The sequence below is a fragment of the Elgaria multicarinata genome, chromosome 11 (genome assembly GCF_023053635.1).
Source record: "Elgaria multicarinata webbii isolate HBS135686 ecotype San Diego chromosome 11, rElgMul1.1.pri, whole genome shotgun sequence".
Taxonomy (NCBI): Eukaryota; Metazoa; Chordata; class Lepidosauria; order Squamata; family Anguidae; genus Elgaria; species Elgaria multicarinata.
This window is the reverse complement of record NC_086181.1, coordinates 47,333,100-47,346,003: the sequence shown is the minus strand read 5'-3', so window position 1 is coordinate 47,346,003 and position 12,904 is coordinate 47,333,100. Positions and strand designations below refer to the sequence as shown.

Here is a 12,904-nt window from a genome sequence, read left to right as displayed (position 1 = left end):
GACAGGTGGTTGTCCAGTTGCCTCTTGAAGGCCTCTAGGGTGGGAGAGCCCACAACCTCACCAGGCAAGTGATTCCATTGTCGTACTGCTCTAACAGTCAGGAAGTCTTTCCTGATGTCCAGCTGGAATCTGACTTCCTGTAACTTGAGCCCGTTATTCCGTGTCCTGCACTCTGGGAGGATCGAGAAGAGATCCTGGCCCTCCTCTGGGTGACAACCTTTTCAGTATTTGAAGAGTGCTCTCATGTCTCCCCTCCATCTTCTCTTCTCCAGGCTAAACATGCCCAGTTCTTTCAGTCTCTCCTCATAGGGCTTTGTTTCCAGACCCCTGATCATCCCGGTTTCCCTCCTCTGAACACGTTCCAGTGAAGTGAACAGGGTGAAATATACAGCATGTTCGCATCATCAAAATGGAGCAGGTGCTATTTTAGAGTAGTTACTCTGAGATAACAAACCCGGATCTTATGCACTTAAGGAATCGCAGCAGCCCACGCGCCCCTCACGCAACCAATTCCTGACAAATGTTACGCCAACAATGTTATGCTCCTCGTGTTTCTCGGTGCATTCAGGACTTCCACGCTCCAGAGCTATTACTCTATTACTGTTCAGGTGAGAGCTGAGCCGAGAGCCCTCGACCCTGATAAGCAAGGTGTGCAGGCTCTGCTGCAACCTCTTATTCACCCACTGAATTTCTAGCACTGCAGAGGCTAAAGTGGGATCAGGGACTCGTATTCCGAGATACCTGTTGCCGGCTAACCTGAGAAACTCTAGCCCTGAGAGCTCCTGTGTCTTCAAAGGCAGATTTAAGATCCAGGCACCCACAGGTGAAGCTGGGAAGGGGACTGAATCAGTGTTAACCATCGGCTAACTGCTGTAGATGCTGCGAAAGGGCCGGCTAGAAGGGAGGGCTCCGACCACAGCAGCCTTCTGGCCTAACCGTGGAAGCAGGCTTTGAAACGTGGGCTTGGGACGCCCCATGCTGTGGGACAGACCTCTCGCCTCAGAGAACCCAGGCTGAAGCACAGGAGGGAGAGCAGAGCTGGCCCCTGGAGTTGGCGTGGACCACCAGCCGCCAAGGTGGGCGGGGAGTCTTAACAAATGTGTGCGTAGGTTTTCCTGGGACTCCTACATCTGTCCTGTGCACATCTGGAGATGCTGGGGGTTGAACCGGTGGACCTTCTGCACGAGCCGCAGCCCCTCCCCCAAAGCATGCAGCTGTGTCCCATGCAGAAGGTCCCGGGTTTAAATCCAGGCTGGGCTGGGAGGGAAAAGACCAGCTGGGAGGGTGACCTTATGGAAAGGAGGACCGGGCTCCTGTATCTTTAACAGTCGCATAGAAAGGGGAATTTCAGCAGGTGTCCTTTGTATGCACGCAGCACCTGGTGAAATTCCTTCTTCATCACAACAGTTAAAGCTGCCCTCTTGACCAGATACAAAAAGAGGGCAGGGCTCCTGCAGCCATTTACTGTTGTGACGAAGATGGAATTTCACCAGGTGCTGCATGCAAAGGACACCTACTGAAATTCCCCTTTCAATGCGACTGTTAAAGATACAGGAGCCCAGTCCTCCTTTTCATAGGGTCACCCTACCTGCCAGCTGGAACAGACCCAGCACCAGGGCTACTTCTCAGCGTTCCTCTGATTGGGAGTGACAGGAGCTCTGCAGCCAGAAGCCCCTGCGCTAAGCCTCTGGACTGGTCCAGGACCCCAGCAGGATGCTGCCTCTTCTTAGGTGAGCGCTTTGCCACTGAGCCAGGGTGCAAATGACCTCCTTCCCTTTCTGCCGCCAACTTAAGAGCTCAGAGAACAGGGGAGGGAGTTGTGAAAAAGCCCCAGAGGGTTCATGAAGTCCCCTCACCTTTCTCGTCCAAGGTGAACTTATGTATTCCCCCTCCCCCCCGAATCCGGATTGTCTTTTTTAAAATTTTATTCGGAAAACAAAATCCTTCCCAACTCAGGAGATTTTCAAGTATTGTCACTGCCTCTTCCTGCCCGTTGCCCAACAGTAAACGACCCCCCCCACTTCCTCCTCCTGCCCTCGGCCCCTCACAGCTCTCATACTCCCCCTCCCCACCTTCTACCCAGGGAACTCCAAGGAGGGGGAGAGATGGGGGGCGTTCAAGTATAGCGTTGCCTGTGGGGCGGGGGGGGGGGGGAGTTTGGTTCATGTTTAGCCTGGAAATGGAAGCGGGGAAGAGAATGTCAGTTCCACGAAGGGCAGGCAAACACCGGGGCCTCTGGAGGGAAGGGGCTCGGCTCCCCCCCACCTGTCTCCGGAAGCCAGGAGGGCCTGGGGGTTCGCTTTCCGTCTCTTCGCCCTCTCCCGCCCGCCAATTCCTTAACCTGGGGAGGTGGGAGCTCTACCCTCCCGATCCATTCTCCTTCCTTCCTTCCTCTCGGCACACCACCCCTCCTGGCTCCTCTCTGCTGGACCCGAGAGAGAACCAAGAACCAGGTGGCCTGAGGGAACGTGGGCCTTTCCCCCTCGGCCTTGGCCAGGAGCCGGCGGCCCCGCGCTCGGCCGCTCTCGCCGCCCCCGAGGGCTCCCGCTCTCCCCCCCAGCCGCGTGAGTCCCTCCGTGGCCCTCAGTCGTGGCTGGCCTCACTCAGGGGCATGTGGCGGATGGTGTGGAAGATCCAGTCCATCTTGGTGGTCCAGCCGCCGTGGTGGGCCTCGTTCATCTGCTTGGTGAAGTATTCCAGCGCCTCTTGCTCGGACTTGTCCAGGGCCAGGGTCTTGCGGAGGTAGGCCACGTCGTCAAAGGACTGCAGCTCCGGCATGCCCGAGCCCAGCATCATGGAGAAGAGGTTGATCAGCAGGTTGGCGTGTTGGCGGATCGTCAGGTAGGCCTTGTAGCACATCTCCTGGAACCTGGGGGGGTGAGACGCGGAGGGGTGGGGGGCTCAGGCAAGAAGCGGGAGGGTGGGGAGCCAGGATGCCTGGGTCCCTTGGGGAAGGGACTGAAGCTGAAGGAGAGTCTAGGCCATCTCCCACCAACCCCCAGCTAGCGTGCCCATGGGAGTTGTAGTCCAACCCTCTGGCTGGTCTAGACACACGTGAAAACAAACTTAAATGTCAATAATAATACATTATTATTATTATTATCATCATTGACATATAAAGCCCTAAGCAACTGAGGACCAGGTTACCTGAAAGGTTGCCTCCCCCTATATGTCTCCCTGTAAGGTCACTACGCTCTTCAGGGGAGGCCACGGGCTGCAGAGTCCCCTCGGGCAGCAGCATGGCCTTCTCTGTGGTGGCAGCCTCCCTTTCAAACAACGTTCCCTCTGCGATACGCCAGGCACTGATGGTCTTTTGCATTCGGCAATTCCTCAAAACTTACTGCTTTCCCCTGGCTTTCCCCAACTATCAACTTATCTAAATGCTGCTATGCTTTTAATGATGTCTTGTTTTGTAATACGTTGCGAACCACTGCAGGATTTTTTTAAATGGGAAGCAGCATATATATGTCCTAAAATAAATGACAAATAAACAAAAGCAAAAGCCGGCACTCTTTGGGAAATGTCCTCGCTGTGATTTTGTCCTACGGATGTACAATCCAGGACGTATCCGAGAGCATCATTTCTGCTCGCAACCCCAAACCTGAACGCGAGCCGGAGCGTAACCCTCCGGAAACGTCGGCGAGCGCAGCCTTCCGGAAACGCGCGTTTCCTCCCAAACGCTTCTCCGAAACGTCCCGCAAGGCCGCCCTAGGAAGGCGTGCCCTGGCTTCCGCTACACCCACCTCTCAAACTCTTTGGTCTTGGTACATTCCTGCACCCCTTTGCTGATGACGATGAGGAAGTCTTGCGTGAGGACGAAGGGGACCCGTTCCCGCTTGTAGCCAAACTTCTTCTTCTTGTGGTCCAGGAAATGCCCAAAATCAATGTGGAACAGCTGTGGGGAGAGCAGGGGGCAGAGAAGGGCGGGGCGGGAGGCGTCACGGCCGCTCGCTCGCCTTCTCACATCCAAGAGGCTGAGGCCGGGGAGGGGGGAGAGGGGGGGAATCGCTCACCTGCCCGTCGTCCTTGACCATGATGTTGCTGTTGTGCCGGTCTCCAATGCCCAGGATGAAGGTGGCAACGCAGTAACCGGCGCAGGAGCGCGTGAAGAGGTCGATGGCTGCGTCGTAACTGAGCCGGGAAGAGGAACAGTTGAGAATGGCACCCCTGGGATTTCTCCCCACCCCACCCCACCCCGCCCTCTCCCTGTAACCCCTCCGACACCCCCTGCTTCTGAGCTGCACAGTCCTTGACCAGCCCCTTGGGGGAGAACTGAACTACCTCGTGCTACAGAGCCCTGCACCGAACCTCCTAGCGCCTTCCCCAGGGGGGGAGCCTCTCCCAGCCCCCTCCCCTCCCTCCCTCCCTCCCTCCTGGTGCTGGCCAGCTGCCCCCACTGACCCTTCTCCCTTGTTCTTGTCCTTCAGCCAGTGGTGCAAGGCGTTGCTGTTGAACTGCAGCGCCCCCTTCAGGCCGCCCTTGCACTGGATCTGCATGATGGTGTGGGAGCTCTTGACCACCTCGATGAGGCCCACGCAGTCCCCGATGGACAGGCAGCCGTAGGGCAGCATCCTGCAAAGGACCGGAAGAAAGCCACGTCGGGGGGCTCAGAGAGGGAAGGGGAGGAGTCCGCCCGCCCGCCCGCTGCTCTGAGTTCTGACAGCCAAGCGGAGCCTCAGGGGCAGTGGGAGGGAAGGGCTGCAGCCCGCCTGGGGGGTGGGGGGGTTCCATCCTGGAGGGGTCAGACCCAGCAAGGCTGTTCACATGGATGTGCCCCCCCCCCCCCGGAGGCAGGCTGCAATGGCCATGCCGTTCAGTCACTCCAGGCGGCAGCCACAAGGCCAGCTGTTGGCGACGAATGCCTCAGCGAATCAAATTATTTGCGACGGCGTGAGGAATTTTGGGAGCTCCTCTGTACGGGGCCGGGCTGTTTGTCCGCCGAGCCCAGTCAGGCCTGCTCCCAGCCTCCCTCCAAGGCCTTTGCTCCTGCTAACACAGGGGGCGTCGAAGTACAGGCCCATTCGTGAGCCCGATCCATCCTGCCCCCTTTCCCCGGCCTCCCTGTGATCATTTAGGGGGGGGGGTGTCTCCTGTCTTTGGAGAAAGAGCTAGTTCAAGCGACAATACACGGAGGGGGAGTTGGGTTGTATCCTGGAGCCTCGGCCTTCATCCACTCCCCCCCTCCACAGCTTCTCCAAAATGGAACCCGGCCCTGGGGCTGACAGGGGTTCGGCGCCTACTTTAAGAGGAGACGCTGCCAGGGACCGAAGCCGGGGCGCGCCTGACAGCTGTCGCACGTGCTCTGCGACTGAGCTGCAGCGGAAAGACGGTGGATTTGCACAAAGAGATGCTCGCCACAAGGTGGCCGTCCCGTGAGCGTGGAATTCCACACCAACACACGGCCGGAACGGTGGCTCTTTAAGGGCTCCATCACACCAGCATTATTATAGCCCCACTGGCAGCCATGCGTTGTTCGCAGAGGGCTCACTAGACGTTGCCATGATCTCGCCTCTTCCCCCCTCTTTGCAAGGTTTTTTGGTGTGGGGAGGAATGGTTTTTCCAGCAATGCGCTCAAACCTCAACGTGTGTTTTTATATCGACCTCAATCTGATGTTCTGAGGGTTACAGAGTGTTAAAGGGGGGGGGTTACTGCTAACAAAAGGGAGGGGGCGTGCCTTTTCTCCAGCATGCCATGTCGATCACTGGGGAGGGTGAGGTGTCCAACTGCGACCCACCAATAGACTGTAAGGGGAGGTACAAACGGACGGACAACAATTCGCCGGTGCGCAACAGAGGAGACATGTAAAGATGAACTAAACGTAAAGCTTTCACACGCTCCTCCGGCAACGAAGGGGGATAAAATGAGGCAAACAAGGGCAAACATTTAGATGTGATGGAGCTCTGAGGGAGGGGTCCCTCTCACCCCTTTCCTCCGGGGCAGGGAGCCCGTGCCTGTTTAGGGGCTGCCTCCTGGTTTGTTAAAACGCCATTAAAAATCTGCCAGCGGAAACCTCCACCTCTGAAAAGGTCTTGCAATACTTCTGGAAGGCCTTCAGGGGATCTCCGGTGGGGGTTTATTTGTCTTGAATAGTCTTCTTCAGCTAGGTGCCCTCCAGGTGTGTTGGACTGCAACTCCCATGCTGTCGGGGAATGATAGGAGCTGCAACCCAACACACCTGGACAGCACTAGGTTGGGAAAGGCTGGTTTAAAAAACACACAAAAGGCCAGAGTTACAGGTGAGCACAGAGCCTGGCCCCGGGCCTCTCCACACCCCCATTTCCCTGGTCTGTTGCGTCCCCTCCCACCTCCCACCCCCACCTCCACCACAATGAGTTGCTTTAATACCGAAGATCCAGTCCTTGGTTCTGCCACATGCTCTCCATTATCCGAATGATTTGCAGAGTCAACATGTCTTGCCGGAGATCTAGGATTGACAGAAAAGCGTGGATGTCAGGGAAACCAAACAACAGGAAAGTGACATGGTCCAGGGTGAATCATCTTCCTATTGCTTGAAAAGCCAGAGGGAAGACAGGGAGAGAAGCTTGGTAGAAAGGGGGAGAACTGAGAGGAATGCATCGTAGTAGTAGTAGTATTGTTATTATTATTATTCATTGCATTTATACCCCGCCTTTTTTCCTCCAAGGAACCCAAGGTGGTGTACATAATCCTCCTCTTCCTCCTCCATTTTATCCTCACAACCACAACCCTGTGAGGCAGGCTGGGCTGAGAGTCTGTGACTGGCCCAAAGTCACCCAGTGGGTTTCCGTGGCCGAGTGGAGACGAGAACCCGGATCTCCTGACTCCCTGCCCGACGCTTTAGCCTCCACACCACACTACACCACATCAAAGAGCTTCCCTGTTGCGCTTTTAGCCTTGTTTTTAAACATTTTCCTCGTATTTGTTTTAATAAACCGCTTAGGGACAACTTTCGATATAGTGAATGCTATATAAATTGATTCAATAAATAAACTAATTAAATAAAAGCTGTGTGGAGAGAGGAAATATTGATCTCTCTCAAAATTCCAGAACTTGGCTTGGATGGATGTTAGTTTATTTATTTATTTATTTTATTTGCATCCTGCCTTTCTGCACAAAAAGAGGGTGTTCAAAGTGGCTCACAATAACATTCAGATTAAAAACAACTTAATTAGGGCGACCCTATGGAAAGGAGGACTGGGCTCCTGTATCTTTCACAGTTGCATAGAAAAGGGGATTTCAGGAGGTGTCCTTTGTATATATGGAGAACCTGGGGAAATTCCCTCTTCATCACCACAGTTCAAGCTGCAGGAGCTATACTAGAGTGACCAGATACAAAAGAGGGCAGGGCTCCTGCAGCTTTAACTGTTGTATCTTTTGCAGTTGCATAGAAAAGGGGATTTCAGGAGGTGTCCTTTGTATATATGGAGAACCTGGGGAAATTCCCTCTTCATCACCACAGTTCAAGCTGCAGGAGCTATACTAGAGTGACCAGATACAAAAGAGGGCAGGGCTCCTGCAGCTTTAACTGTTGTATCTTTTGCAGTTGCATAGAAAAGGGGATTTCAGCAGGTGTCCTTTGTATATATGGAGAACCTGGGGAAATTCCCTCTTCATCACCACAGTTTAAGCTGCAGGAGCTATACTAGACTGACCAGATACAAAAGAGGGCAGGGCTCCTGCAGCTTTAACTGTTGTGATGGAGAGGGGATTTCACCAGGTGCTGCATGCATACAAATGACACCTGCTGAAATTCCCTTTTCTATGCAACTGTTAAAGATACAGGAGCCCTGTCCTCCTTTCCATAGGGTCACCCTATAATTAAAACGTAACATAACAACAGATAAATTAAAAGCACAATTTAAACAGTGCAATCAAAAAAATAAACAGCACTAGCAAATTTAAAAGAAAACCTCTTCAGCAAAGGACCAGCTTTGGGGGCAACCCTGTGAATGTTTAGGCAGGGGGGAAAAGTCCTTCAACTCTCGGCATTCCCTGGCCAGCAGAGCTGTGGGACTTTTTTCTATCCAAACACGCATAAGATTGCACTCTTATGCGCCCAAGTCCTGCCTAAATAAAAAAGCCTTTGCCTGCGAGCAGAAAGAGAACAGGGAGGGAGCCAACCTAGCCTCTCTCAGCAGGGAGTTCCAGAGACTGGGAGCGACCACCGAGAAGGCCCTGCCTCACATCCCTCTGATGGCTGCGGTACTGAGAGGAGGGCCTCCTTGGAAGGACTTAAAAACCAGGCAAGCTCATACGGGATACTAATGGCTAGTACCACACATTTGTTTTAAGGGCTAGATAAATACACCTGACTGCTAGACGCCAGGCAGTGGGCTTGCACCAGGAGATGGATGTTGCAATTACGCCTGAAGCCCCAAAGGCAGGAGACAGGTGGCCTTTGGGCTTGCACCATCCAGCGCTCCCGTTCTTAAGAAGAGAAGAAGAGCCCTGAAGCTGGGTCAGCCAAGGGTCCATCTGGCCCAGCACTCCGTTCACACGGTGGCCGGCAGGCAGACCACGGGAAACCCACAAGCGGTCCTGTGCCCCCCGGCCCACAGCCTGGCCTCCCTTCCTGGCTGAGCTCTCCTGCTCTCACCGTCTCCATTTTTAAATATGATCTCGTGGTTTGTGAAGAGCAGCTCCGACATGATGTCCGGGTTCTCCCAGTTCAGCCACAACGGGCGCTTGGCAGACGACATGATCCGGCACTCGTCCAATCTGGCAGAGAAGGAACATCTGTTGCAGCTGTTCCCTCGGAGGCGCTGTCCCCGTTCTCCCAACCCTCTCTCTCCGGGAACCCGGGCAACCCGGCCTGCTACCCTGCCTTGCCCACCCGCCACCCTCCCTCGCCGCGTCAAATGGCCGCCAAGCCCTTCCCTCGTCAGGGGAGAAGTTCGGTCTCACCGGAGGTTGCCCAGCTGGTGGACGGGGTTGAGAGGACAGATGAAGCCCTGAAGCGCCTCCATATAATCCGGCCGCCTCATCTGTTCCACCAGGAACTTCATCTGCATCTTGTGAGGAGGGTGAGGGGAGCAAAAGACACACAGGGGTGGGGGTGGGGAACAGACAAACACACACATAAAAAGTGCCTCTGAGCATGTGCAGAGGACTTCCCTTCACTGCTCCTGTAACCCCAGCCACCCCTTTTTTGTAAAATTAACCACTGCTTAAATCAGGTGGGGGGGAGGGAACTTCAGACCTGGGGTCCCAACCCAGCCCTGGGGGCTCCCTTAGAATGCCATGGCCCCTTCCGCACGCCCCACCAAAGGCGGAGTCCCTGGCAGGAAGAGCTGGCAGCGACAATATGCCCGTCTCCGTCCCCTTTGGCCTTCCGCCCTCCTGAACCCACTGAGAGCGGCACTCAAATGGAATTTGGCCCATGGGAAGAAAAAGGTTCCCAGCTTAAATCCGCCCGGTTCCTTAATTTGCCTGCTGAGGAAAGAGGGCAGGGGCTTTTCTCAGTGTCCAAATTACAGTGGGGTGCAGAGACGGCCTGGCGACTCTTTAGCTACTGTTTTTAGAAGGGGCGCGTGATTTGCAGGTGATTCGTGGACTTCTTTATGCACCCCTTTCTCCCCATAACTCAAGCTCTGGCTTTAACCTCTCTGAGTACGTGCAAGTCGGTGTGTATTGGCCCCTGTCTGTGACCAGGTGGCAACGAGGAGGCGAGCCGAACGGCGGGGGCGACGGAATCCAGGGTGGATACCTTCTGCGTCTCGTCTTTCTTCTCTTGCTTGAGGATGTCGGTGAGGTTGATGAGTTTCTCCATGGCCTCCACTTGCCGGTTCAGGTGTTTGAGGTACATCCCGCAGCCGCGGCAGAAGGCCTCCAGCATGAGCCCAAAGCGCTGGGAGACCGGCTTGCTGTGCATCTCCGACCTGCAGGAGGCAAAAAAGTCCGTCTCAACGTGCCGCTCCTCACAGCCCATCCGGGTCTGAAAGGCCCCAGGCCGGCTTGATCCTTCCGGGAATGTCCCTTCGGAACACAAATGGGCAGTGACGGCAGCAGAGCACGAAGATCGGACCTGTGACAAAATCTGGTCGTGGTGGAGCGCTGGTGTTCAGGATGCCAGCTGGCTGGCCCTGCCCTCTTCTGCAACACTCCAATCCGTTCCCCACAGCCCAGTGGTCAGCCAGCATTCTGTGCCCACATAGCCCAGCAATCATTAGGCCATTTGGGACCCCCTTTTGTTCCCCCCCCATACAATTTTTGGGACTTCTGCAAAACTTGTGGTTTCTCCAAGGCTCCTGAAACCTCTGTCTTGCGCATGGATGGGGCTGTTTTGGACCTCAGTGTAAGGCAGCGTCCTAGGCTCCTATTTAAATCAGCCCTCGAGTCAGAAGCATGAGGACTGGAACCTTATGTTATTTTCAAAAGGAAGGATCACAGCTCAGGGGCAGAGCACACGCTTTGCAATGGCAGAGTCCCCAGGTCCAATTCCCGGCATCTCCAGTAAATAAAGAAACCAACCAACCAGGTAGAATATTATGGGAAGACGACCAAACGGTCTGGCCTGGCCCAGTAGAAGCCAGCTCCTTGTATCCATTTCTCCCCCTGTGACCTGTGTGTGGGACTCCTTCACCTTATGGCAAGGAGCCCCCCCCCACTTTCCTCTATGGTTTCCCCTACGCTGAATTTTGATCTGTAAGCAGATTGGGGCAGGGGCCTGTCCTGTTGAACTCTGTGAAGTCCCATGCACACCGATGGTGCTACATAAACAACTGTGAAACAATCTCCTTGACGAGGCCCGCCTGGCGCCGTCATGGTTATCTTTTCGGCGCCTGGTCAAGACTTTTCTCTTCTCCCAGGCATTTAGCAATATATAATTAGCCTCGACTTGTTTTTGTATGTTTTTGTGGTTTTAAATTGTATGTTTTTGTGATTTAAAATTTTTGTATGTTGTTTTTAAATGTTTTTATCCTATGTAAACTGCCCAGAGAGCCTTAGCTATGAGGCGGTATATTTATTCATTTATTTATTGCATTTTTATACCGCCCAATAGCCAAAGCTCTCTGGGCGGTTCACAAATTATTATTATAATTATTATTTATTTATTGCATTTTTATACCGCCCGATAGCCGAAGCTCCCTGGGCGGTTCACAAAAACTAAAACCATTCAAAGTATAAAACAAACAGTATAAAAACATGATATAAAATACACATTAAAACGGATTAAAACATACCATACATGATTAAAACATCCTGAAAATATCCTAAAATTTCACTGGATAGGCCTGCTGGAATAGATCAGTCTTTATTGCTTTTTTAAATTCTAAAGACTGATCTATTCCGGCAGGCCTATCCAGTGAAATTTTAGGATGTTTTCAGGGTGTTTTCAAATGATGATGATGATGATGATGATGATGATAATAATAATAATAATTTCCTGTAGTGATGACTATGCCTCTGCATTTTGTCATGGAGGTTGGTATTTTTAAGTCGTGTTTTACAGCTGCTGCTGGCATTTTATTTATTTTAAAAAGAGAATATCTTCTTAGTACACTTGAGGCATGGAAAGGCATTTCAAAAACATTAAAAATAAGTAGCCAGAGAAGCGCCCTGCCCCTACCTCAGGTGGCCAGCCTACGGCTCCCGAGAACCTTGGCCAACCTCTACCGTCGCCACCCAACCTGCCCACCCGCCTCCGCCAGGCCTCCCCTCTTGCTGGCACTTACTTGAGATGCCAGAAGTAAAAGTGCCCGATCCGTTGGTTTGTCAAAGCCTTCATGGTAAGGAAGCGGGCCAGGGGGTTGTCCAGGTACTGCTCGTATTTGAGAACCTTCCGGAAGGAGAGTCAAAGCGGTCAGACAGCTGGATCTCTAGCTGGGGGGTGGGGGGATGTCATGCAGGAAGGGAGCTGGGCACGCGCCCTCTCTCAGCTGCACAACAGGCAGAAGTCCAACAGGCGCTGCTCTCGCCACCATGGCATTTTCATAGTGTTATGCTGCCCCGCCTTCCTTCCAAGCAATGAGAAGGTTCCAGGACAGTTACAGCAACTGGGCTGCGTTCCCTCTGCACAATTTAGTTTACTTTATCCTCCTTTCTGTACAACGCACAGTCAAGGTAGGTTATGATAAATAAAACAAAATTCAATAGTTTTCAATAAAAGTAACACCAACAACAGAAACATAGCAGGATTTTAAAAAAAACCCACACATTTCAAGGAGGCACCTTTTCAAAAGGCCTTACAGGCTTGCTCAGACAACATTATTTATTTATTCAAAACATTTGTATCCCACCCTACATCATTAAGATCTCAGGGCGGCATACAGGTTGCCTTTACCGCCCTTCTGAAAGCTGGTCGTCATGGGGCTAGACCTATCCCTCGGGGGGAGGGGGGTACCCCACAATCTGGACTCAGACAAACAATGCGTGTCTCTCGTGGGCACCTGCCACGCCCCTGACAGCGGGAGAACACAGAAAAGGACCTCAGCAGAGGAATTGTAGCAGTACTTCACATATATTATTGCATTTATATCCTGCCTTTTTTCCTCCAAGGAACCCAAGGCGGTGTACGTAATCCTCCTCCTCTCTATTTTATCCTCACAACAACAACCCTGTGAGGTAGGCTGGGCTGAGAGCCTGTGACTGGCCCAAAGTCACCCAGTGGGTTTCCATGGCCGAGTGGGGACTAGAACCCGGATCTCCCGACTCCCAGTCCAACACTTCAGCCACTGCACCACACTGGCTTTCACGACCTCCTTGCCTTATTAACTTTATTGACAGAGCATATTGGGAGCAAACAGGCCCTCCTGCTGCAGGTAAAAGACCCTCAGAGAACAAGGTGAGTTTCTCTCCCGCCCCCCGTTCAAACTGCCGCATCCTTCTCCTCCTCCTCCTCCTAATCCCTCAGCTGGAGATCAACTTCTCCAAACTCTGTTGGAATATCACATTCCGAAAGCCGAGCAAGATTCCTAGTGATCG

General features: G+C 53.2%; 1 protein-coding gene across 1 annotated transcript in view; it reads right to left on the bottom strand.

Annotated features, from left to right (window-relative positions):
- Positions 1 to 2,559: 2,559 nt before the first annotated feature.
- Positions 2,560 to 12,904, bottom strand: part of LOC134406936 (phosphatidylinositol 4,5-bisphosphate 3-kinase catalytic subunit alpha isoform-like) — a 31,675-nt gene continuing 21,330 nt past the window's right edge. Inside the window, exons 15-23 of the mRNA XM_063138623.1 lie at positions 11,656 to 11,759; positions 9,687 to 9,858; positions 8,885 to 8,991; positions 8,577 to 8,698; positions 6,347 to 6,425; positions 4,402 to 4,572; positions 4,014 to 4,131; positions 3,744 to 3,895; positions 2,560 to 2,869 (exon numbers count right to left, since the gene is read on the bottom strand). Of these exons, the coding sequence (XP_062994693.1) occupies positions 2,584 to 2,869; positions 3,744 to 3,895; positions 4,014 to 4,131; positions 4,402 to 4,572; positions 6,347 to 6,425; positions 8,577 to 8,698; positions 8,885 to 8,991; positions 9,687 to 9,858; positions 11,656 to 11,759 (1,311 nt within the window). The 3' untranslated portion in view covers positions 2,560 to 2,583. The remainder of the gene's footprint in view (positions 2,870 to 3,743; positions 3,896 to 4,013; positions 4,132 to 4,401; positions 4,573 to 6,346; positions 6,426 to 8,576; positions 8,699 to 8,884; positions 8,992 to 9,686; positions 9,859 to 11,655; positions 11,760 to 12,904) is intronic.